General features: G+C 37.2%; 3 protein-coding genes across 20 annotated transcripts in view; 2 read left to right on the forward strand and 1 right to left on the reverse strand.

Annotated features, from left to right (window-relative positions):
* Positions 1-15,799, forward strand: part of LOC113051798 (casein kinase I) — a 45,396-nt gene extending 29,597 nt beyond the window's left edge. For 3 of the 9 annotated variants that reach the window (XM_026215885.1, XM_026215887.1, XM_026215886.1), the window contains exons 10-14: positions 1,235-1,342; positions 3,817-3,927; positions 5,276-5,382; positions 10,114-10,137; positions 11,623-15,799. In XM_026215885.1, coding sequence (XP_026071670.1) covers positions 1,235-1,342; positions 3,817-3,927; positions 5,276-5,382; positions 10,114-10,137; positions 11,623-11,677 — 405 coding nt within the window. In that variant the 3' untranslated portion in view covers positions 11,678-15,799. The remainder of the gene's footprint in view (positions 1-1,234; positions 1,343-3,816; positions 3,928-5,275; positions 5,383-10,113; positions 10,138-11,622) is intronic. The other 6 variants (XM_026215890.1, XM_026215891.1, XM_026215889.1 and 3 more) reach the window with 3 other exon arrangements.
* Positions 15,800-16,298: 499 nt separating this feature from the next.
* LOC113051799 (40S ribosomal protein S17-like) lies at positions 16,299-19,687 on the forward strand. The gene is made up of 5 exons (XM_026215894.1): positions 16,299-16,400; positions 16,906-17,057; positions 17,165-17,270; positions 19,395-19,460; positions 19,565-19,687. Exons 1-5 carry the CDS (start codon positions 16,398-16,400, stop codon positions 19,640-19,642), a joined length of 405 nt encoding a protein of 134 aa, XP_026071679.1. The 5' UTR covers positions 16,299-16,397; the 3' UTR covers positions 19,643-19,687.
* Positions 19,688-20,003: 316 nt separating this feature from the next.
* Positions 20,004-25,932, reverse strand: part of LOC113051797 (neogenin-like) — a 136,572-nt gene continuing 130,643 nt past the window's right edge. For 9 of the 10 annotated variants that reach the window (XM_026215882.1, XM_026215881.1, XM_026215879.1 and 6 more), the window contains 4 exons: positions 25,722-25,880; positions 24,448-24,696; positions 23,888-24,012; positions 20,004-21,869 (listed from right to left, as the gene is read on the reverse strand). In XM_026215882.1, coding sequence (XP_026071667.1) covers positions 21,786-21,869; positions 23,888-24,012; positions 24,448-24,696; positions 25,722-25,880 — 617 coding nt within the window. In that variant the 3' untranslated portion in view covers positions 20,004-21,785. Of the gene's footprint in view, positions 21,961-23,887; positions 24,013-24,447; positions 24,697-25,721; positions 25,881-25,932 lie in introns of all 10 variants that reach the window. The other variant, XM_026215883.1, reaches the window with a different exon arrangement.

Consider the following 25,932-nt stretch of genomic DNA (forward strand, 5'->3'; position numbering starts at 1 on the left):
TACAGGCATGCATCCCTCAGGCACGGTTTACTTTCACTTTAGACATAACCAACAGTGTTTATATGTAAATCTCATGTGTTTTTGACAGTATTCAGGCCTGTTCACACCAAGAGCAATAACGGTAGCACTTTATTTTACAGTCCTGTTCCTCATGTACATACTATGTACTTATTATAGTAATTACAATAACTATGTAATAACTAGGTACTAACCCTGAACCTACCCCTAAACCTAACCCTACCCCATGTAGTTACCTTGTATTACCAGAACTTTCTTAGATAAATACACTGTAAGTACACTATAAGTACATGTTAGTTCACGTACTGTAAAATAAAGTGCAACCGCAATAACTATAAAGATAATTATATTAGCGTCCACACCAGCGAAAAATATCATCTGTTTATTTTAAGCACACATGGGTTTGCTGCTTTAAATTCTCAAGCTTGTTACAGCAGGATGGATTGTGATTAGCTGTCAATTTTTTTATCGTTCATCAGCTGGAAAAAAATAATTATTCTGAAACGAATTCCAACGATATGGTTTCATTGTGCCTTTATGATATTGTTGTGGTGTGGACTGCTATTCTTTGATATTGCAAATGATTTTTAGAGCTATATCTTTATTGTTATCTTTATAGTTATCGTGCTTGGTGTGAACGGGCCTTTAGCGAAATCAGATGCGAAAGTTCACTTAGTCCAGTAATCAGGTGCTGTTTGACAGTCTTTTTAGTGTATGCGCTCAGGAAAAAACTACGTCAGAACAGCATGCAAATTCAATGTTTAATTTGCAAGGCTTTAAAGCACATGCAAATGACGCAGTTTTTGCGTACTCTGTCAAATTATTTTGTCCTAAAAATGGTATAAAAGCTGAGGTAGGCCCAGACTTTGGAATTAAACATGGCTAGGGCATCTATTATTTTACTCGCACTGTTTTCTGCCATCCCGTTAAAAAGTCTATTAGACTTATGTTTACGTTTCCCTCATTCATGTGTTGAGCGCCACCCTGAGAAGCCATGAAGTAGAGACACTGGGAGCAGGGAAATCCATTTAGCACGGAGAAGGACAATTATATATTTCCATAATATATCTTGTCTCACCCCTATTAGAGAATACATAAAAAGTGGCTAAAAATTACCCACTTCTGCAAGACAGTGTAATGTTGCTGCATATATTTGTCAGATGCAGAGCTAGCTCACTTTACACTAATGTTATGTGTTTTGGTGTGTCTTTGTCAGCCCACACCGGTGGGGTCGGTCCACGTGGACTCAGGGGCATCTGCCATCACGCGTGAGAGCCATGCACACAGAGACAGACCCTCCCAGCACCAGCCCTTAAGGAATCAGGTAATCTTCCGCTGCTCATTAAGAAAGCTAATGATTGGTGAACTTTGTCTTTAATACGAGAACAGAAAGAGAAAATGCCCTATGTTCACGTTTCAGTTCACACAACCATTTATTAAAAGTAAATCATATATAGCCTATACCTAATGGGTCAATCTTACAAAACAAGTCTGGGTCATTTTTCACTTCGTAATCACCACATGCAAAATTGCATATATTTTAATGAGTTTTGATTTAATTTTAGAGTGAAATTATGGCCTAGACATGTTTTCATGGCATTTTCTCAAGAATGCTGAACAGAGACGTGGTGGAGGTGGAGTTGATTTTAGAGGGTTTCTGCAGCAGTACATACAGCTTTAATCAAAATCATTAGACTCACTCGTTCAGCAGCTGGCTGCGACAGCATGCACTGCTTTAGCATATCATGGCTCAGAGTGCATGCTTGGAATAGAAGTTCATAAAACTATGTGCAGTATTTCTGCGTATATATGTCTGGAGACTTTTTGTATTGATTCATTTGCAAGTTTCTTTAAAGTGCTTTTTCTGCCTCTCTCTTACGTTTGCAAGAGCAAATCCGCTTTGCACATTTCACAAACGTGCCCTGTTTCAAACTCATCTGCTCGAGCAAAAATTTAATTTTGGCTCAGAAGAGATTTTCGCAGAAGTTTTTGAATTTGGAACGCACTCAAATTAGTGCTCGCATTAGGTCAAGGATTAAAGTCAACCAAAAATCATATTTTTCCTTTTTGTTGGTTTTACAAAGACAGGGTGAGATAATGAAGTGATGACTGCTTTCATTTCTGGCTAAATTGTTCTTTTAAGATGTCTTGACTATATATTTACAGTGATTTGAATCCAGTGTATATCTATATTCTTATACGGTAATTCTTGTGAGGGAAGAGGAGTGCAGAAATATTTAGAAATCCTTGGCTGAAAGACACATGCCTCATCATCAGTTTGGTGGAGGTTCTAGTGTTTTGGGAGTCGGTTTAGAGGGCACCGCATCACTGATTGGGGCACATCGAGACCTTTTCACAGTAGCACAAATTTTGCCACAAAAGTCTTAAATTAATGGAATGCATTTCTATAGACTTGCCGATTATTTATTGGGTTTAGCAGGTCAATTTGTTTGATCCTTGATGCGATCGTGGACAGCAACGCAAAGTTGATTTGGTCCTAATTTTATTAAATTGTGTTTTCAAATGTAAATCAATAAAATTATCAAATACATTATTAATGATTTTCAGTTTTGTTCAAGGTAATTAAATCAAAGGTTTTTTAATAATTCAGTATGGTATTTAAAGTGATAGTTCACCTAACAATTTACATTTCGTAATTTACTTATGTTGTTCAAAACCTGTATTAATTTCTTTCTTCTGTTGAACCCAAAATATATTTTGAAAAATGTGGGTAAACAAATGGTTGTTGGTAACCATTAACTTCCATAGTGTTGTCATCTTAATGTTTTAATTACATTTTTATTTATTGAACAAATATATATTTTATCAAAATAAAAAAAATTGAACAAGCATTAACTTTAATATTATATGAAACATTACTTTAGATATAAATAGAAATGTATAGTATTTGTATCCATACTGAGTACCTTTTGCCCCATGCTAAAGAACCTTTTACTCCAAGGCCATCTATTAAATGTGTACAGTTTGTTTTCCCATAAAATTAAGTGCTTCATTAATGTTCAGGAAAAACATACAGTGGACAAAAGTAATGAGACACAACTCTTAATAATTGAATTCATATATATATATATATATATATATAAGACTCTAAAAAATCTCATCTTAAACTGAATGGATAAATAAAGTTATTAATGTCAATCCTACCAGTAAATGCAAAAGCGAATTCATATTTTCCACGATATTTTTCACATTAGCCCTGTATCGTGCCCACCACAAAACACTTTCACATTTCCCACTAGTTATGCACCGGAGGGTTGTACTGAGCTGAATTTCAGAAATTAAATTTAGATTTGTGTGTTCTTTTCTCATTGTTTCTCCTGTCTGACTGAATATGTTGAGGTCCCTGTTAATGGCGTCTTGATCACTTAAATGGCAGATTAATATGACCCATCTGGTTGTATTGTATGCAGTGCGTAGCTGTGGAATTCTTTAGTTCTCTTAGTTATTGAAATTATGCTGTCAGATATTCCAATTCGATCTCAGTGTTGGATTCCGGATTTGCTGCATGTAGTGTCCACTTGGCATTCAACAGCTTTCAGAAAGTTTTCTCTTCATGTCTCTGTGTTTGTTTTGTGGTGTTTGCTTTTTGATTTGATTGGACGACTGGTCCACAGTCACTAATGCCGTTTCCTGGCTTTGACTGGCTCTTGTTTTTTCTTGTTGATTTCCATTCCTGCATTGTGCTGCATGCCACCTGGCCTCACTCCGCCTGCTCTCGCTCACTCACCACACCTCCCCCCTCCTGCGCCTCCTCCTGCACCTCCTCCATCCACGCAGACGGCCATCTCCGACCGCAGAGGAGCTTGGGAGGTACAGCCCAACCGTCAGACAAACTCCTCATACCTGACCTCGCACCTGGCAGCGGACAGGCACGGAGGCTCAGTGCAGGTACAGCTTCACCCCTCGCTCGACTCCTCATCCTGTGTGCGCTCGTGTCTACAACCATCTGCAGCAGCACGCCCCACCTGCTCTCACACTTCACTAGAACACTTCCTCTATGAGTTCCCCTTTTTGCAATTTTTATTCTTATTAAAAAGAAAAAAAAGTAGTAATGCTGCGCTTCATTCAAAGTTGAATGTGATATAATCCAACTTAACATTTCTGAATTCCAACCGTATAGCATTCAGTTGTTTAAGAGTGTTGTCAAGTAGCAGTTCTATTGGAATTTTCCAAGTAGGAGGTTGGAAATGTGACATTTTCATATTCTATCACTTTTCCAAGTATGAGGGTGTAAATTCCAATTTATTGAGTTGAATGAAACACAGCATAAGTAGTCACACAGAGTCTGAGATTATCAGGAAAATATGATGTAACCCCTGTTGTACGGGGTACGGTACACATTGCACAATTCAAAGCGTTGTGATGCATGTATTTGATTGAAACAGTGACAAACCTGCAGATTCACCACCTTGAGCTGCTTGCTTCACTTTTATCCTGTAGGTGCCTCAGAAGCGACACAGAAATGGCTTCTTTATTCATTGGAGGAAATTATATAATATCTAAAGATATATTAGATGACAAAATAATAAACCAAATTGTATTAGATTAAGTGTGTCTTAAGTGTACAAATACTTTTGCTAGCTGAAATAAAATATTATTTTTTGTGTTTTATTTCATTAAATGTTTATCATTGTCTTTCTAGTAACAAAAATGTTATTTTATGATTTTAGAGAATTTTTATCCGTTCTGTATATTAATGTATCTGGTGAGACTATAACGTCAAAAATAGAACATTAGTTTTTAAATGCATGGATAGCATGGATATCATAATCTGGTTATATTGGTTAATGTTGAAGTCAGTCAAAGGATTTTTTTTGTTTTTTGTTTTTTTATTGATTGCAAAATCATTTTTAATGAAGCATTTAAATATTCCAGGTTAATATCAGGTTGAATAATCAACATACAATGAGCAAACAGTGTATTATTGTGAAAAATATTGTGTTTTTTTTTTTTTTCAATTTAAATAGTGAAATGATTTTCAGTGGGAATAAAGTTTAAGTTGTATTTAACCAGGAATTAATGACCAGCCACTAAATCCTCTTTCAGATGAAAGTATGGTAGTAAATGATATTCCTCAATGACTGCCTTCCAATAGTTACTTGCACAGATACACAGTTCTGTAAGGAATTTCTGTAGATGAAATGACTGATCTAAATAAAATAGCGTTTTTACACTGAGGCTACCCAATACTTTTATTGTATTTTTATTTTAATTAATTCATTACTTTTTGCCACAGGTGATGAGCTCAACTAATGGTGAACTGAATGCAGATGACCCACTGGCGGCCCACTCGAACGCACCAATCACAGCGCAGGCAGAGGTGGAGGTGGTGGAAGAGGCCAAGTATGTGCACATGGCTTCTCTCAGGTTTCTGTCTCTAATTGATGCAAGCTGTCCTTTAGCACTCTGGGTTTTTACATGATTTCACCCCTGCCCTCATCGGTCCATTTCCATCCGCTCCAGTGCTCTGTGTCTCCAAATTGTTTAATGGAACATTACATTTTCATTTAAATTCAAATAGAAAACAGTTCTTTTAAATTGTAAAAAATATTTCACAATAATATTGTTTTTACTGTATCTTTTATCAAGAAAATACAGCCTTGCTGAGGATAAGAGACTTCTTTCAAAAACATGAATCTTAATTCCAAACTTTTGACTGGTAGTTTACATTTTTAACTATGACATTTTGGAAGGCAGCTGTCGAAATTCAGGTACAATTTTACACTCATTAGTTTCCTATTCTTCTATACATGCAATTGAGTTTCAGTCATACAAAACACCCTGTCTGATATAATTTGTAACACTTATTCTTGTAGTTCTTTGATATCTTAAAAAGCACTCTGTCTTTGATTTATTTGATGCACAGACTTGAAAGTAATACAGACAGCAGCTGCCTTTATCAATTAACAGGATTGCACAAACACACAAGGTCGCCATGGTTATCGAAGGGTATTAATGCTCACCAGAGCTCTTTCTTCTAATCTCTCTGATCCTTTCTCCTTTGCATTTCCTTCTTTTCTTGAATTATAGCAACCTGTCTACTGCTTTATCATTGTTACATATCATTATTTAAATATTAAGCCTGAAATGTTGGAACACTGCCACTTGTCTACTTCACACAATGTTACATTAAATGGAAAGTTCATCCAAAAATGAGAATCATCATGCACAGTTCACACAATCATCAGATGGGTTTTTCAAGGGCTTCACACTATTAGTGTTCGGCTTCTGTTTCATGTCCTATGCTTAGCTCATGATTGTTCCTTCCAACTAGAGGAGCAAATGAGATACTTATTATTTTACTCTTTATTTTTTATATAAAAAAAAGAAAAATTATATTTTTTACATCATATAGAAAACGTCTTTTGTGAGATTAGGTACAACAATTCTTATTCTATTTTCTGAGAAAGGACACTAGCATTAAAATTACTTTAATAAGATGAAAAATGGCATTATCACTTTTCCAGTGAGATACATTCAATTTTCTATGTAGTAAAAAAAAAAATATATATATATATAACTTTAAACCACAAATGTTAAAACTCATGTCACGTGTCTCTAAATCCTGTGAGCTTTAAAATATTAAAAGTTCATAGCTAATATTGGAGTTGAATAACTAAGGACACTTCATCTAATCTCATTTAATTTCTATATCTCACGTACGTATATTATCATTACTGAGTGGCACATTTAAAACGGTGTTGTTATCTTAGCTTTGGTTTAAAATTCTGATTGGAGGAGCTGCATTTGAAGCTGTAAAAGTCAAAACCTGTTGAATGCTGCATTGTGTGACTGTCCAGGTCATAAAATCAGAAATTATATCTTATTTACCTATACTTAAACATATTGCAATTTGCAACATATAAAACATATTTAAGTCTTATTTTTTCAAATTTGTTAGATTTCTCTCTAATCTATCATTGTTTTAGTGTTGATGCACATATAGCGATAGCCACTTTCTGAATATTTAAGAAAAAAATTAGTTAAGATGCTACATACATTTAGCTTGAGTAGTTTTTATTTTAAATTAGATTGTATAATTTAATAATAATCCCAATTGAAACCAAAACAACGTTCTGACTAACTATTTGTATAGTACATAAAACAGCAGATGACGCTTGAATGAGACACAGATTCACTCTCTGACAGCAGGTGCATACCGCAGCAGATACAGCGTTTTCTTGGTTACCACTGTAAACAAAGCAGGGCTGTGCTTCAAGTGTTAGTTCTTCCAAAAATGAAAATTAAGCCATACATTACTCACCTTGAAGTCATCCTAGTTGTATATGACTTCCTTCTTTCAGACAAATCCAGGCAGAGTCATTTAAAAAAATGTCTTTGATCTTTCAAACATGTTTGAAGCAACTCAGCGGATGTTGCACTTCCAATCAGTCCATGAGAAGTTTAATAAAAAGCTCATCCATTGAAAACAGTGTCTTGAACGGCTCAGGTGGGTGAACAAAGGCCTCCTGTAGTGAATCGAAGCAGATTTAAAAGAAGAATATCCATATTCAAAATTTAATAATCACTTTAATCTAGCTTGCACTCACAGTTTTAAAACAGAAGCAGTTCTTGGAGCATGAAGTATGGAGGTCAGCTTTGATCATGCGCCGGTGAGTCTCGTGTAAACCAGCGTTTGTTAACGGGAGCAAAGGAACGTCTCAAGATACAAATGTAACCATGGTTCCCTGAGTAGGGAACAAGACTGCATCCTCTAGGGGTCGCTATGGGGAACACCTCATCGTGACCAGTGTCAGAAGCATACATTGAAAAAACACCAACGTGAGAACACATCAGTCACTTCTTTGTCTGAGGGGATGCCATGCTGAGGGGAGTGCAGGCCAGAATCATGCCAAATACTAAGTACCAACTCTACCATTTCCATGGGAGTTGCCCCTGGGACGTTTAGAAAGCTATCTGTGACAGTACCCCTTACGGCCAAAGACCTAGGCTACATACCCAACTTATTTGTTAGGGCCTCGGCCCTGGGTAGAGCTGAAGGCTTGGAATCAGGAAAGATTCCTTTAAAGGGATACGGCTAAGAATCTAGCATTTTATAGACGGTTTCAACGGCATCAACATAAACAAACGTTAATGCGCATGAGCGCTTTTGTGGACCTAACTTAACTTCCGGTAGACTCCAAATAGAATCAATAACAACAGTCAAGTCCCTCTAGAGTAGATATTTTTTGATTACAAACAAAATATGTTTGTTGCGTGGATCAGGCGGACTTAATGAAAATGCAAATTCATTCTTTTCCAGCAGGAGATGTTTTAAAGCATAGACATAAAGCGCGAGAAATAGAGGTTACCCCAGTAACAGCTGTAAACAAAGCAGAGCTGGTATGCTCATACGCTGCTATATCAGGCATATAAAATGCAATTCTTCCTTCAGAAATACAGCGATATAAAAACAACTGTGCCTCGTTTTGATATTTAAACATAAATGTAAGGAATTATTATTATTTAACGTGCAGTACGTTACGTAATGTTACGTTACTCATGTTTATTTAACTAAGCCTTTTTGAAAATCGATCAGTTTTAAAATTGTGGCGAGTCTCCAAAAATAAATAAATGTATGGGAAACACATCCCGCAGCACAACCACCTGAGCCCAACTTCAGTTTACTCATCACCTTGCCTTTAACTGCGTTTGTAGATGGCACCGCAGCCAGACCGATAAACACAACACAGACCGGAAGTTAACTTAGGTCCAGGCGCGTGCGCCCGATGAAACCGTCTATACTAAGTCTTGCCTGTTACACAGGGGCAAACGCTAGCTTTCGCATAAGCTTGGTGAAGGAGCGGTCTCAACAGATCTCTAGTAGCAACACCCTGTTAAGATAGGTATACGAGGATACATAGGTGGCGTGCACACTTACGATAGCATGGATTTTCAAATACTGTTCTAAGGAGGGGCTCTCGTGGCACTCCGATAGAGCAGCTCATGGATACAGTATGTATGAGAGTCATCAACTCTAATTGAGAAGGCTCAGCCTCAGGTTCAGGGAGGACGCAGTTCGAAGTTCCCTTGAAATGGAAGCCAAGTGTCCTTACTTTAGCAAAGGAAAACATGTCTCCTCTTGGCTTATATTGAAATCCTCTGACATTCTTTACAAATCTTCATTTTTTACTTCTAATTAATGACTGTTTGTTTATATCTCTCTGATGCTTTCCGCTTGCGTCACTTCTGAGCTTTGCATCGGCAAAGCTGACCTCATACGTTATTCCCCCGGGAACTGCTTCATTTAAAACAGTGAGCACAAGCTAGATTAAAGTGATTATTATGGTTTGAATATGTATATTTTTCTTACGCTTTTCTATTAAACTTTTCATGAACCGATGCAGTGCAACACCTGCTTGAAAGATCAAAGACAATTTTTTTTAAAAACTCCAAAGAAGAAAGTCATATACACCTAGGATGACTTCAGGGTGAGTAATTTATGGCGTAATTTTCATTTTTGTCTGAACTAACCCTTTAAACACTGCTTTAATATGTATTATAAAGAGACAAGATGAAAAGAAAATACTACTTCAACTTAACCTTCATCAAAACATTCATCCCCTAATTCAGTATTTAGGATTTTCTGCTACAGTATTTTCTCCTCTTTGCATCTGTCTTCAGCGTCTCTGAATTCGTTAACGGCTGTTTGCTGACTTCGTTACAAATTACATTTTGAAACTGTGAAATTCTCAAATCGCAGTACACCTTGAAACCGGTAATCGGCCCATGCCTGTAACCTACAACCTACAGCCAGAGACCCAGTGATCAAACTGGAGCATATGTATGTTGTGCCATCTTAGAGCGGTGGGCCGGTGAGCTGAGGATAACTACAATTCTTAGATTTCTACAAAGAGAGATACAGAAAATACCAATTATGATATTACTTAATAAAAGGCGACTGTAAATTGAGCAGATGTTTATATCTACACTGTCTGTCCCCTGAGTCTGTCTCTCTCTCTTGCTTTCTGTTTGTGTCTCCCTGTTGGTTTTTGTCGCCGACATTAGGTTTGTCTCATCGTCTCACCTCTGTGTAATAATCTCTGTCTTTTCTCTTTTCACACTCTTCTGTAGCTGCGTGAAAATGCTCAACCTGTGGTGAGTCCCTCTCTCCAGTCCACATCAAACCCAAGGGGAGTGGACCAGCCTAGACTGTGGCCATATAGATCACGCCTACACCAAGATCTGCTAACATAGATGTAGGCTAATGTAGCTGTTCATGGTCTGTGAGTTTGAAGCAGAAAGAGGGAGGTCTGTTTGCTCAAACTGTCTGATTTGAGGGGCTGAAATACCCTAAATTTAATTAGAGGTACACTGAGAAGCCTTAAATAGCCCAACTGTAGCTTAATTACAAAAACCAAATTGATAGAATGAGGATGGAGAGGTTAAACGAACATGCGCAGTTCCTTACAGAAGTATGCAGACTCTTAACTAAATCTCAGGTTTTATACCACAGCATTATTATATTTATTTGATATGATTGGTTGACACAATCAGAATTAATTCAGATTTAGTTTTTTGCAGTTGCACAGCCATGAAGTTCCAAGTTTATTGACCGCATGATGCTTCACATTTTCCCCCCATAATTATTACATATTAATTTCATATGAATAAAATCCTAAATCTGTGATAATAATATGATAATAAATCCCAAATCTCTCATTTTACTGAATTGCCAATCCTACAATGGCATAAGTATATTTTACAGCATTAAACTACCATGGCCTTATCATATTTATTTGATGTGATTGGTTGACACAATCAGAATTTATTCTGGTTTTATTCTTAATTTGTATTCACTCTCTGCAATTTTACAGCCATAAAGTAGTTTGATTATTTTCAGAATTGCACTTTTTTTTGACATCCTGAAATTATCTGAACAGTGTTTCAGAGTAATTATTTATTTAGTTAATTAATAATTCCTATTTTAATTATATTTATTTACTTATATAGTTTTTTTTTACAATTATAATTATTTTTCTTAACTAAATATAGTACAGATAATAAAATTTAAATGTAGTATTTAGTAAAAAGGCAGACTTGGTTAAGGAACTGCATGTTTTTGACATTATGACTTTTCATTGCCAACCACAGTGAACCCAACCGATACAGCCAGTGACTGACCGTCAGATTTACTGGCTGTTTAACAGCAGCATCCTTTAGAAACTTGTTTAGTAAAGTCTATCACTTTTCAATGTGTCAGTCTGGAGCTGTTCTCTTCCACTGCATGTGCCTTGTTTTCCCTGACCCGTTCTGTCGTGTTGTTGCTGTTTAACATTCTGATGTTGATGCTTGTAATGAAACATAAATGTCTTTTAAGTATGCTTTTTTTTTTTCACTTTGACCAGTTATTGTCCATTTATATGTTGCATTTAGGTTGGTACGGATATACTAATGCATTATTGACAGCGCTGACAATATGTAGCTTAACCCACATTTCTGCTTTAAGTTTTACAAAGGCAGCTACATAATGACGGCGTATGTGTAACTAAAGGGCAGATGCTTCATTATTAGGTTGGAAGAATCAGCTAATCGGCTGCTTTCATTAACATCGCTAAGACTAACCTGTGTGTTCGTCCTCAGGTGCTGCTGTTTCTTCAAGAGGAAGAGGAAGAAGAACACTCAACGGCACAAATGAACCGCCGGCCTCACCGCGCAGTCCGTTCCTTTGATTGTTTCTAGAGCATTCAAATAAAGAAATTTTACAAGACCACAAGAGCAAAGCCCTCCAAACGAGTAGGGGGCTGCTGTATGAAAACGAAGAGGCATGCACACGTTGTCTCTGTGGGGATTGTCATTGTTTTTGTTTCGTTTTTTTTTTTTTCCACATTTAAACTTTAAGCAGCGAAGGGCCTCATCCTCGGACTGTCTCTAGGATCTCCACTCAAACCTAAGGATCTCAAAGCACTGGAACAGCGCTGCACTTCATTTGCTGTTTTGCGTCTTTTTCGTTTTCCTCGTCCTCGGCGGTGGACGTGCTGGGGAGGAAGTCTCTGGATGTGCCCTCTCATCCTCTTCCTCCACAATAGGCACAGTTCTAGCCCTTTGTGTGACATAGAGAGAGGGAGAAACAGAAAGTCGCCCATGATGGAGCTCAAACTGCAGAACTTTTCCTCCCCCGAGCACCCCCCGGCCCGCTTCCACTCCACACGAGACGGTGGTTTTTGATTTCACACTTAACCCTTTTGACATGTTTGTGTATTTGTTGGCTGATTGTTGGTTCTCATGCTGCCAGGAAGTGGTCGAAGCCTTAGAATATGACTTGCAGATTTCTTCGTCGTATCTATCGGAGTGATTTAACGTACATGGGCAAAGCGCAAAACATTTACTGATGCTAGCTTGCCTTTACACGTGAACTTTGTGAAAGTGTGACTTAAGCAGCTGTTTCCACTCGTGGCGCGCCTGCGTTCCACTGACTAGTATTTAAGCTGCTTGTTCTAAAGCACTCCTCCCACTTCAACCCACCAGCCAGTCATGCTGCTTTCTCCTCTTACGATATCGTACCGCTTTGAAGTACAGCTGGCTGCTTTTCTATTGGCTGAGGTGGCCAGTAAGACTTAACCTTCTGCGCTTTTGTATCTTTCTGTCCATATAGTCACTTTTTATTCCCATGACCAGTTCCTAATAGATGTTGTTTTTTTATGCCTGAACAACTGCTAAATGTTCAGAATGAGAACAACCGTTTCATGTGCCAGAGTGGCTTGGAAAACACCTAAATGTGTTCATATTAGGCGAAAGATGTCACAAATATTGTAATAACGGCCATTCAGAAGGCGTTTCCTCGTTTAGTAGTTGTCATGAGGTGAAACCTGGGAGGACGCAGACTGACGGTAGTGACTGCCACTGCGAAACATCTCCATTTAATGCCTTAACATTACTCCGCAGAGTGGGCTTCTGCGATAGGACATTACGAAATTCCTCCCATGCCTTCATACTGACCTGATACATGTCTCATTCCCTTTAGGAACTTTGCTTGAGAGGGTCTGGATCAACAAAATCGAAAACTTATAATAACTTAACATAAATTTATTATGTGGCAGAAAAGGCGTGAAGAGCCCTTGAAATGGCGTGTTTGTAAACGCTCTCGAGGTTGTTATAGTGGCCATAGGCATATTCTGAGATGGAGCCGCCCTTGACCTCTTGCATGGATGAGGCGGTCCTTTCCTGAGCGCAATCCTTAAGGCAGGAATTACGTAAAATGGGGTTAAATGCGAAACGATTACTGTAGGTCTTTTTTTGTTTGTTTGTTTTTTCACTTCAGAAAATTGGTCGTGATGTTGCCTTGCTCATATTTTGGTTTCACTGTTCACAGCATTAAATCCATGTTTTTATTTTATCTTTCTAATGTATAGTAAATGTGAATTAATGTAAGATAAATGATATAACTATTATTTTATTTTATCTTGATCACCGTACAAAAGTTGAGAGAGAAGCCATAGGAGTGTGTGACTGCACTAGTTTTTTTTAGGCCCCTGTTTACGTCAGCCTGTATTCTACTGACCTCTGAGCTCACCTTTCATAAGTAACAGAGGTAAACAAGGCTTTCTGAAGAAATTTTCCATGCCCATTGTTTTTTGGGAAATCCTTGAGGGCCTACAGATGCCGTGCTTGAATGTTCGAAACAGTGGATAAAGTGAGTGTGCTGGACCAAATAGATAACGCAAATGAAAGTAACGCAAATGGGCACAGATCCTGTATTAGCATGTTTCACCTCTTATCTCATCAGTTGGGTAATCCAGCTGTGTGTTTCCACTCGTTTATATATGTAAATAGTAACAAGGCGAGCTCTCACTGACCCATTCCTTTTCGGATTCACCTTGAGGAACGATTTCCACCATCTAAGTACGGGAGTTGCGTTTAAATCTCGGGTTGGCGGTTATAGAGGAGTCAACCAACCACGTGTATAATACTTTCCATGTATTTCTGATGTGACCGTTATTTAATAGATATTCCTTATGCTAGTGATGCAAGTCACTTTGGGTCTAAATTATTCTGTGAAAAGTACTTGAATAATACTGTCTCGCACAAGCATCGAGGCTGAATTTTATTTAACGTTCTACTCTTAACGACAAGTATTACGTGCCTCGCTAGAGTTGAAAGACAATTTAGTATTTCTGGATGTGCACTGTTTGTTATCGCCAGGTGCGTCTGGCTCTAAGAAGTGAGATTTTATTAAATTATTTGCAGGATTTAACCCCTTAATTCTTGTTAACTCTTCCAAAGTCAGAGTGGGAGGCCTTGGCTTGTTACGAAGCCATTTGGAATTGTTTTTCAATATGAGCAGAATGTGAAATTGTTTAGCTTTGGATTAATGAATGAGGAGGCCAGTCCTACACACGGAAGACTGTGCAGATGTACTTTGGAAATATGATAATTTGGATAAAAATGACTCATCCATGTTAAACACTACATTTAGACACTGAAACCACACTCTTGATGAGGGGTGGCTAGAACAGATGTTATTCCTTATTACTGGAATTTTGGATAATGCGATCATAATGACTGCTGGCTCTCGTCAATTGCAAGGTGATGACTATTTCCTTTAAGTTTCGCTTTTTTTTTTTTTTTCTTTTTTTCTTTTTTTTTAAAGATTGTACCATATGTTTTTGTACCTTTTTGTTTTAATAAAGATGGTGTTTACGGCCTTCTAAGTCCATTTGAGGTTTAAATACAAAATTATTCCATGAAAGTGATTGATTCCCCAAAACTGAAGTCATTCAGGAAGCTTTCAGGATCCTTTTTTGAGAGGTGTACCATTCCGTTTCCTTTGAATTGCCTTTGCTTTTGTATCACGGTTCAGGTCACTTTACTGTGCTGCAGATTTGCATACAGAAAGGTAAATAGTTATTCTCCTAAAGTTGGAAGTGACATTAAATGCAGATTTTATGTGCATGGCTTTTGATTCCCGAAAGTAATGGAAACTACTTGTTAATGGGGCACTGAAGAGCATTGTGGGCATGAAGTTGATACACTGTTATTCTGTGGCTGCGTGATGCCTTAAACATGCTACTGCAAGCCTGACCCCTCTGTACTTTCCAGTTCAGCAGGTAAATGTCCACTGCATACTATTTTGCCACTGTATACTGTATTGCCCTTCCATTGTGTCTGCTCCAGTCATAGCTTTTTTTCTCTCTGAAAAAAATATAATCATTCCTGTCTCAAGATTTTCGTTATTGTGGGAACTTGTTGAACTTGTTTTTGTTTTATTTAATGATCAGTCTGATCTGGTTAACTGCTCATTTTTAATGACCTCGGAATGATTATATTACAGGAGTCTGGTAGGAAAGCACTGCAATATTTGAATTCTCTTTTTCACGTTTTTGTAGCGTTTCTTTCAGTAAGGATGTTTCTGTACTTCAAACATATTAAAAAACTGAATTGTACAGTAATAGAGGAGTCATTCTCTTGTTCTGGTAATACTTACAGAGATACTTTAAATTTCATTGTATTATGAATTTATTGTGTTGAAATATGAATGTTGCTTAAATGTATTTCAATGATTTTACTTTGTCAAGGGGTTCAGCTGTGATGGACCCGTTTTGTTTTCTCCTCTCTCTCTTTAAATACATATTTTGTTTTTTAAGTTGCAGGAAGATTAAGGCCTTCATCTTAATCTCATTTAAAATGCCTATTTTCCAGAGGAGTCATAAAAAAAATTCCATGCATAATCTTTCAAATGACATTTTTATTCCCTCCACTCGTAAAGGGAAACTCAAGTTTGCACCCTTTTTTATGTAAAATAAAAGAAAATGTCTCTTAACCTCTGAGTGGAAATCCTTCCTTTTTTTTTTCTTCTCAAAAGTTATTTGTGTCCTAAAACCTTTGTAGTGTAAAATAAAAAATTATACATTATATAATAATATTGTATAATTACAGGTACACATAAATATACAGCAGATTGATGTTTTTATATATATATATATATACACACACACACACAAACAAAAATATATTTGTGGTATAAGTTATTTTGCTAATATTTATAATGTAAGGATAAAGTTTTATTGTTGTATTGTTAGCAGATGAATCTTATTCTCATTACTTTGATGTTACGGACAAAATATTAAAGGTTACATCTGACAAAGGCTTGAAACCTTATTAATAGTATTTGGAAGACATATTGGCTTATAAAATCTCATAAAATTATATATATTTTTATTTTATTTTTAAACTTTTAGTTTTGTTATTTGTGCAAGTTGTCAATAAAACTGCACTTTGCGTTTTAATTAATATTATTATCCGTTTATTTGAAGCAAGTTAGGGTTCTCTTTCAGGGACTTTTGTGTCATTTCCGGGAGAGCTTTATAAATTTCCGTTGCGTTCTGTTTTTAACCCTTTTCTTTCTAGACCGGATCAATATGGTACGTGGTTTTCAAAGCGAATGTCCTTTCAATCCGCCTCAATCCCTTGTTTTATCGTATCGTCACCTTCTTAAAATCACCAGAATGTTTTGCTAGTTTTCTCAATATTTCTATAAACCGAGTATTTTGTCATTTGGCCTCGGCGGGAATGTAGGATGTTGGAAAAACAACTGCACGTCATCTCCCGCTCCCCAAACTTTCAGCTTTTCGAGTCCGCTCGCCAGAGCCGATGTTATGTTGAACTGTATAGAATTACTGGGATACTTTGAACGTATACAAAGAGCTCACGGGATATAAGTGACGCTTTTGAGCTGCCATATTCATGTGTTGATGGAAAGACCGTTTAAAGCCATAGCTGTTATTCATGTGACCTAAACAAGTGTGCGATCTACTAGCTGATGTGCTCGTGACGCGAATATGATTCTGGAAATGTAGGACGTCACAGCTCCGATCTCGGTCGAAAATGTCCCGTTCCTTTGACTGAATTTACTTTGTGTGCTGACAGGGGCGCGTGAGAACCAAGACCGTGAAGAAAGCCGCTCGGGTGGTCATCGAGAAGTACTACACCCGCCTGGGCAACGACTTCCACATCAACAAGAGAGTGTGCGAGGAGATCGCCATCATCCCCAGCAAACCGCTGCGCAACAAGATCGCGGGGTGAGTGAGTCGAGAGCCATCGGAAACACTTTGTGGGCAGGGGTTATGTAGGCATTATTGCTAACTGGTTATTTGTATATAAAATGTGAAATATGGTCTCTGTGCAGGTATGTGACCCATCTGATGAAGCGCATCCAGAGGGGTCCTGTCAGAGGCATCTCCATCAAACTGCAGGAGGAGGAGAGAGAGAGACGGGATAACTATGTCCCAGAGGTCAGTCACTGTTCAGTTCATAACATATACTCATCCATAGGTTTATACAGAGGGTACACCAACAGAACCCCTGCAAAAAAAAAAAAAAGTGTTTGTGATCATGAGTAGCTGGTTAAGGCCATGAGACACTATGACAAATTAACGTTAAAGGGACAATGTTTGACCTCTTACATTGAGGCATTTTTCCCTTTTTTTGCCAAATTATTTTTAATCAAATTCAGTAGGAGTAAGACACTATATGCTGTTACCAATCAAAATCCATTTTTTGCACTCCAGAAGTGCATGCTGTCATGAAGTATATTGATGGATTTGCAGTAATGCTGAGAGATGTTTTAACCTTCAAGCATCCTTCGTATAGCAGCACTTAATTGGTCCTTCATCTCTAAACGTACCATATTTATGTAAAATAAAAATAAAAAACGAAAAAATGCTGTCACTGGCTCATTCAATTTTTTTGATCTTGTATGTACCAGTGTCTTTTTATTAAACAAAATTCCCCCAAAAACTGCTTTGTTATAGGCTCATTCAATGCTTTGTATCTGCATTGTTCAATTTATTGCTTTTTTTTTTATTTGACTAATAAAAAAAATGGCTCTGAATTATAGCATTTTCCATTAATTTCCTGTGGGTTCCCACTTTTGTCCATGAGGCTCAGATTAAGGTGTTTATTTTTTAAACCACTTTGTGGAATAGAGTTCATTTTTGTTTTGTGTTCAGGTGGTACACTCAGGAAAAGTAGCCAAGTTTTGTACCGTTCCGATTAAGGAATACTATAGATAAAAATAAAAAAATAAAAATGGCAGACACTTGTCCCAAAGGATGCTTGAGGGTTGGACATTTTCAGGGTTTAAAGCAAAAATAAAAAAAAATCCTAAACCTGAACTTTTTTTTCTGGGGGCGGGGCAGCATGCATTGACTGTAACTCTAAAGTTTGAAAGATGGCAGTGTTTGAGCGAAACATTCAGATTGGTTAGTAATGTTAGTTTGGGTGAGAGTGACCGCTGCTCCACTCACACCATTGGTAGGCAAACTCATGGACTCAAAAATGAGATCAAGATTTAATTTTTTTGTTTGTTTTTTTTAATGTAGGATTATTTTTTCCCCAGCCGCACGCTGGAAATTTGGCACTTGTGCCGGAGAACTTTAAGCCCAGCATTTTGAGTATTGGATATGAATTTTAATAAAACTGGCAGGTCCTTCATCTCTAAACGTACCATATTTATGTAAAATAAAAAATGAAAAAATGCTGTCACTGGCTCATTCAATTTTTTTGATCTTGTATGTACCAGTGTCTTTTTATTAAACAAAATTCCCCCAAAAACCGCTTTGTTATAGGCTCGGTTATATAAAACTGGCAGTAGGTTGTAGCAAGTCACGGTCTTAATGAGTGAGACATTCATTAAACAGCTGATTCGTTGAGGAACTGAGCAGATGAATGTCTTTATGAATCATCGATTGTTCAAAAACGTAAGATTTTTTAGAACCATTTTTGTTTAAAAATTCAAACCGTTATACTTTAAGAACTTTTATGATTTTAAGTTAAACATCACATTTGCAGCCACGCTGATATTAAGGAGGAGCCACACTCTTGCTCAAGTGATAATGCTTGTCATATAGATGTATAAATATCAGACAAACTCAAATGGGGCATGTTGGACCTCATATATTGAATTTGGGGTCATTCTAACAGTATTCTGCTGGGGCACATCACACCGTTTAAATGAGTTTTACTTAAGTGACATGTTTGATAATGTCATCTTCTACATGGTTGAAACAAGGACTATTATTCTAGACAATACAACAAATCCATACCCTCTGTCTCAAGTCTCTTGAAAAAAAAAAACATTTCAAAACATCTCAAATGGCTTAAATTCTCCAATACTTGTACACTGGGAGTTTAGTGTAAAACATTTCCTATACAACTCCACTGAATTATTTTTTTTTAAGTGCACAAAATGACAACTATGTTCCTGTTAACGGTTTATGTAGAAGTAATATAATTCAGCATGATACCAAATCTTTCGGTACCAGAGATTTTGTGATTTAATACCTTTTGATACTCGTGTTTGACTTCACTAGTACTGTATTAGTCCCTTATTTCATGTGCTTGTTCACTGTTCTCAGGTCTCTGCTTTGGATCAGGAGATTATTGAGGTTGATCCAGATACCAAGGAAATGCTGAAGACTTTTGTAAGTTGATCTGACTGTAGTTTGGGTAGATGAACTGTAAATTCTATCCTGTGCTGTAATGGCTATACCTTACCCACATTAACCCATTCTTTCTCTCACTGCAGGACTTCGGCAACATCTCCAACTTGCAGGTCACCCAGCCAAGCATTGGAATGAACTTTAAAACACCAAGAGGAGTCTAGATGTGTAACTTATCAGAAGTCAATAAAGACTGCAGGAAAACAACATCCTTGTGTTTGAACAAGTCATTTTTGATCATCTGGATGATCATTCTTCTCACAATCAGTCTTTATAACACTGGATCTGGCCTGTTCAAATTGTAATACAATGCAGTTGCACCACGTTAAAGCAAGTTTTAAACTAGCTTATAATAAATAGTTTCTGAAATGTTACAACACCACCGCTACACTACTAAATCTGATATGTAAATGCAAAAGGCATGCTACCCATGTTAAATACTATTTTAAATGGCATGATGGGAGACCTGAAAAACAAAAGTGTAGTTAGAATAACCGAATGCAATAAAAGGAAAACCAAAGGCAGTGTTCTTAGTGTTTGGTTTTGTTTAAAAAAAAAAAAAAAAAAATACAATTTCTGGAGACAGCAAGAAGATCCTTGTACAGAAATAAGTAACAACAGAATTCTGCATATGCAACACATGAAAACCTGCCGCTCAAATATGATTTCGGAGGCAAAAGAACAAAGAAGACCAGCTGCCTATGCTAAACTATGACACTACATTACACAAATAGAGCTTTATATTCAAAACAGGATATTAAAAAAAAAAAATTGTTTTCCTTTTCTTGAAATTGCTGAAAAGGTGCAATAAAGGTTTGTTTACAACTTGATAGGTTATCCCAAATAGGTCATACTGTTTTTACCAAGCTTTTTAACGTTTCTATAATGACCCAGAATTTCTTGCAGTCAGAATGACATTCAAGAAAATGTTCAAGGAGACATTAAATCAATAAAATTATGATTGCTGTTACATATTTTCTTTGGGTAAAATTACAGATCAAAACCATATCCAGCAGGAGAGGAACAGTTGGGTTTTTTGCCTCACACATTGACATTCTATACAAGTACTTCATATGAAACGAATACAAGAAATATCATGGAAAATAAAAGATGAGCATTGGGAGTTCAGTATAAAAGTCTGTTGCACTTGCACTTTGTTGCATTTAGTGCCAAGAATGTTGTCTGTGAAATCTCACAGTGAATGTCATTCATTCATTGAATTTGTGTAAGCTTTGCTACAAGAATTCAAACCGATGCAGCAAAAGTAAATAAACCATTTAAAGCACTTTCCAATGTACCAAATGTGTTCATTTAGCAGTAACATGTAGAACCTGAAGTTTTGAGTTTCAGCACCAAGTCTGACAGCATGTGTGATGGAGGTTTACGTTCTCGTACCACTGGACTGAGTGACCAGTAACAGTTCAGCATTACAGAATAAATATCACAGTGTTGTGTGATAAGCATTTTAAAAGTATTTCCCAGTTGTACTGATATCTGCCATTCCACACAAATTTAATAAGGCATATCTCCTTTATTTTAATTTAATAAGGAAACTCCCATTTAAAACAGGCATAATGTAGAAGGGGGAAGTGAAGTTGCAAACTGCAAATTCATTCTAATAGCAAAAGTAAAAAGCAGCATGTCTGAATAAACGGAAACTGTCGTGAGATGTCAAAAACATCGCTTTGATGACTAAATGAGTCAATTTTTAACATATATACAAACTGATAAGTGTATATGCATATAAAACAATACAAAATATGTTTAAGAAAATAAGACATGGCACATTATATAACATACAAAAGAGAAAGAGACATCAATCAAAATGCGTAATACAAAATGAGTTGCAGAAATAAAAAGGACAAAAGGATGATGTCCAACGTTCACCTCACTGGAACGGGGCAATATATATATAGATACAAAAACATACAAAGAAAAGACACAAATGAAACACTGTAAATTGTGCCTTACAAGCCCCAACATGTACACCAGCATTATGTAGTTTTCCTTTTTTCGTCAGATAATAAAATGGTGTCTTTTCAAACGGTCTCCACTGAAACAAAAGGAAACGTTTTAGGATGCTGAGAGAAAAATCACAATCATCTGGTTGAAGTAACCATGTCCTTTCTCAGAACTGTCCTCATTTAATGGGGGTCTCCTTCCTGAGAGTAAGCAAGGTATGCCAAACATTAGTGTTTTTTTTCTCACTCTCTTCCCTCTCTCCATTTAGCGAATGATTGAGAACTCCTCCATGCTGTACGTCCTCCACGTGGCAGGTAAGGTCTACTGTTATTGTGAGGATTGTGCTCAGGCTGTCGTGATGGCGTTTAGGTCCTTCATTAAGCCCTCCAGATGGGCCATTTCCTCTGTCAACTCGTCCGTCTCATAATTCTGAGGGAGATGAAGAAGGTTACTGGGGAGGGCGGGGTTGGGGTGAGCTGGGGTTTGGGGAACTGGGTTTATGAGGGAATGGTCAAAGGTACTGCAGAAAAAAAAGCAGGAAATCAAATGACACAGCCACATGCATGGTAATGGATGAAGGGGTACAGTATTTTTGTGCATTTTGCAGGATAAACGAACCAATCAGCAGTTTTAATTTGGTTAAAAAAAAATCAAAATTAATTAATACAGTAATTAATTGTAATAAGCATAATAATCAATAAATACAGCCGTTAAAAGGGAGAAGCAGGTAAAGGTTTGAGAGAGAAGAAAAATATGTCAATAATTTTATTATTAGCATTTTTTACATTTAAATATATTCTATATGTAACAGTATAGTCAATATGTAACAGTATCGCTAGAACAACATAGTACATGACATTGCAGTAGCTTAAACAGTAGAACATGGCACACCAAGGTCATACGTTTGATGTATAATGAATAAAATATATACCTTGAATACAATGCCAAATGTCATAAAATAGGTGTTTCTACTACCCAGTATATTGTCATGACCCTAAATTAGATAAAACACATTTTTGGAGCAGATGGCCTTACTGAAATCCTGATGTTATTGATATATTTTATTGCCACTAGGGATGCTCATATTGACCGTTTAACCGTTAACCGAAAGTAAACATTTTGACCGATTAATACTATCAGTTAAACGGTTTAAAACGGTTTTTTAAGGTCCTTTTTTTTTTTTTTTTTTTTTTTTTTGCTGCATGGTTTAAAAATAAAATAGCCTACTATATAGCTTATATTTATTAACTCACGGAGCGCGTCGGCACCCGAGCAAGGGAAGCAAAATGAAGCGAGCGAAAAGAAGCACTGTGTGGGATCATTTTAACAGAAAGGGCGACAATGTTACCTGTAAAGTATGCGGCGCTGTATTAAAATACAGCAGTAGCACAAGTACGATTTACGAAGCAAACACCCACGCGCTTCGAGTAATGAAGGGCAACAAACACTGCCCTCCATGTTATCAGGGAGAAGATGCGATGCACGGCGATCTGAGGAGATAATGCACTGATTATCCAGAAGCAGAGGTTGACATCTATATGAGAGATGATCCTCCTTCTCTGGATATTAATCCTCTTGACTGGTGGAAAGCAAATGAAAGGCGCTTCCCGAAGCTGGCCACTAGCGAGACGTTACCAGTGTATTCCCGGTACAACTGTCCCATCGGAGAGGGTGTTTTCTGCCGCGGGTCTAACTGTCAAAAGGCTGCGCTCCAGACTGACCCCACATCACATTGATATGTTGCTTTTTTAAATAAAAATTAGACAAGGAGTTGAGGTAGGGCTGCTATTTTTATTTAACGGTAAATCTTAGTCTAACGAAAAAAATTCCCGGTTTTTGAAAGCTTCATTCAAACGGATTCAGTGTTTTCTTTTTGTCATCTTAATTTGTTAATTATTTAAGTTTAAAAAATATATTTAGTGTAGGCCTATTGTGTTTTTTATTTGTACATTTTTTATTCTATTTTTCTCACTGTCAGAAATGCTGCAGGTGCGTGGACATTTTAACTGAAACCGGTTCTGTATGCTGCTGCTGTTTGCACGTTAAAATAAACCCTTTTATATATAAAACATTTTTTGTATTTTTTTAAAGGGTCACAGATACGCGTCAATTTTATTTGTATTTAATGCCAATTCAATATTATAATCTTATCAGTTAACGGTTAATAATCGATTAACGAGCGGCGGTTGTCGGTCAGGAAAATTAATCGAAATGAGCATCCCTAATTGCCACTGTATAAATAATCAAACTTTGTTTAATATAGTTAAAGCTCCTAGACGAGAACAAAAATACAAATAACATTAATTATTATTATTTTTTTTTGTATGTTACAGAGTTCAAAATATAATGCATAACAGAAATGACTCAAGTGTACGTGGTTTTGTTCTAAGAGCCCTAATGTACAGAGAAAAAGTAGTACAGAGCATTATAGGAACAAAAGTACTCACACTTCCTGTATCTTCATACAGTCTGCTGCTTTCCGAGACATCTGGTGCACTTGGAACTATGACAGGCATAGGGGTTCTTGTCCTTCCCAACGTACCGACAGAGGCTGTTTTAACTGAGTGAGGCCCTAAAACAAATCAAAGAAGTCAGTCTGTCTTTCTACATTTTAACCATGAAACTTTGTGGTATCCATTATAAAGATACAAAAACCATTACATTCTTTTTAGAACAGATGGAGTGTGACAACTAGATCCACGGTACAGGAATAAATTAGTTTTCTATTGAAAAGACTTTTCCATCAGTCAATTTGTCTTCCTCTTCAGCCACTTTAAACTGTGGTGGCCCACAAGGCTCTGTTTTAGGACCTATTATATTCTCACTGTATATATACCATTTAGGCTCAATATTCCACAAACCTTTCGTGCTATAAATGCTTTCATTTTGAACTTGGTAGAAGGATGCTGATAAGATATTTGTATCCTCTATCGCCACCATTAAAATTACCATTAGCTTGCCTTGCATTTCAATGAATGTACAATATCTTGTGTGAGGGAGAATGTACCTGTCTGAGACAGCAGTGGAGTGCTGGGTAATACTGCCGAGTCATACATGGGGTGAGCTGGGATGGCAGGCACTGCAAAACTCTTGAGTGGGTGCGTGGGACGAACATGTGCTGTGGGCGTAGTGAATACTGGCTCCTCCTCAGCGGCTGAACTGTGGTAGCTTATGTCTGTCTCTGAAAGGTCAGTGGTGCAGGAGAGCTGCCCAGACGGAGGGAGCAGATCAGCACTAGGGGTGTTCCTTACTGACTCTGTAATTACAGCAGCACATGGGTCAGCAAATGATGCAGACTGCATACGTTTATACATGCGGGTGTTGCAAACAAGCAACCTTGTCATGAGAAGCCTACTGGGAAAAAGAAAAAGAAATGGGTAATATCATGTTAAAGAAGCCAGACCTAAATGTGAGTAGGTGGAATACTCTCCTTCTGAAAAAAAAAACACTTTTGAACAATCTTTTATTGCCTAGGATGTGAGGACTGAAGGTGAAAGTCCAGAGCATCTTGATGTATCCCAATCTTAATGTTTCTTTCTCAAATGTATTGTTGTTTGTTATTATTGCCATGAGATTTATAACATTAATGTTAACAGTATTGAAACAACTATTGGAACAATGTGAGCTTGCAGTCGACTGTAACAAAGGTTAGGTTTAGGTGCATTATATGACTGGAAAAGTCCAGCAAACAAAATTCAGAACAAATTAAAATGACATGGATGAACTACATCAACATAGAAAACAGATTTTCATTTCATGCTGAGTTTAAGAAAGTAAATAGGGTACATTTAAATAGGTGAAGATGGATTTTGGAACATGGTTATTTGCTTTGTTGCTGACCACAGTTGGTCTACCAGCTCTAACCAGCTTGACCAAGACCAGTTTGAAACCAGGTCCACTAGTTGATTAACCAACCACCCAGAGCAGATTGTAACAGTAAATAAAAAAAAAAAAAAAAGACCCACTTACCCAAGCATTAAACCAAGTAAAACCAGCGTCCACCTAATGCTCGTTTGGGCTGAATTTTCCAGCAGGGAATACTGGAAGTGTTACAAATGTTACAAAGCTCTTGTCTAAAGCACGTGCTAAAGAAGGAGGTATGTTCTCATCGTGAAATAAAAGGAAAAATGAAGAGAGAAGTTTCACTACAATCCTATGGTCACAAAAAAAGTCTACCTCCATTTTGAGAGATAAAAAAAGAAGAGTGACTCAACATGGGGGAACATATTTGTATCCAGGCATGATGAAGGTCTTCACAAAGTCCTACTAATGCACTCTCACCTGTGGACTCTGCCCTGTCTAGATGAGAGATGGGGGTGGCGATGGACCGTGTGCTGCTCTGGTGGTGGAGATAGCTGTGTGTTGGTGAGGCCAGGCTGCCCAAGTGATAATGATGGTGATGGTTATCGAGGGAATGGATGGGGTGAGCACTAATCACAGCTGCGAATGGACACAAATAATACAGCGCCATGGTTTAGACCTTGCACACAAA

Source organism: Carassius auratus, chromosome 32 (genome assembly GCF_003368295.1).
Source record: "Carassius auratus strain Wakin chromosome 32, ASM336829v1, whole genome shotgun sequence".
In the NCBI taxonomy this organism is placed as follows: domain Eukaryota; kingdom Metazoa; phylum Chordata; class Actinopteri; order Cypriniformes; family Cyprinidae; genus Carassius; species Carassius auratus.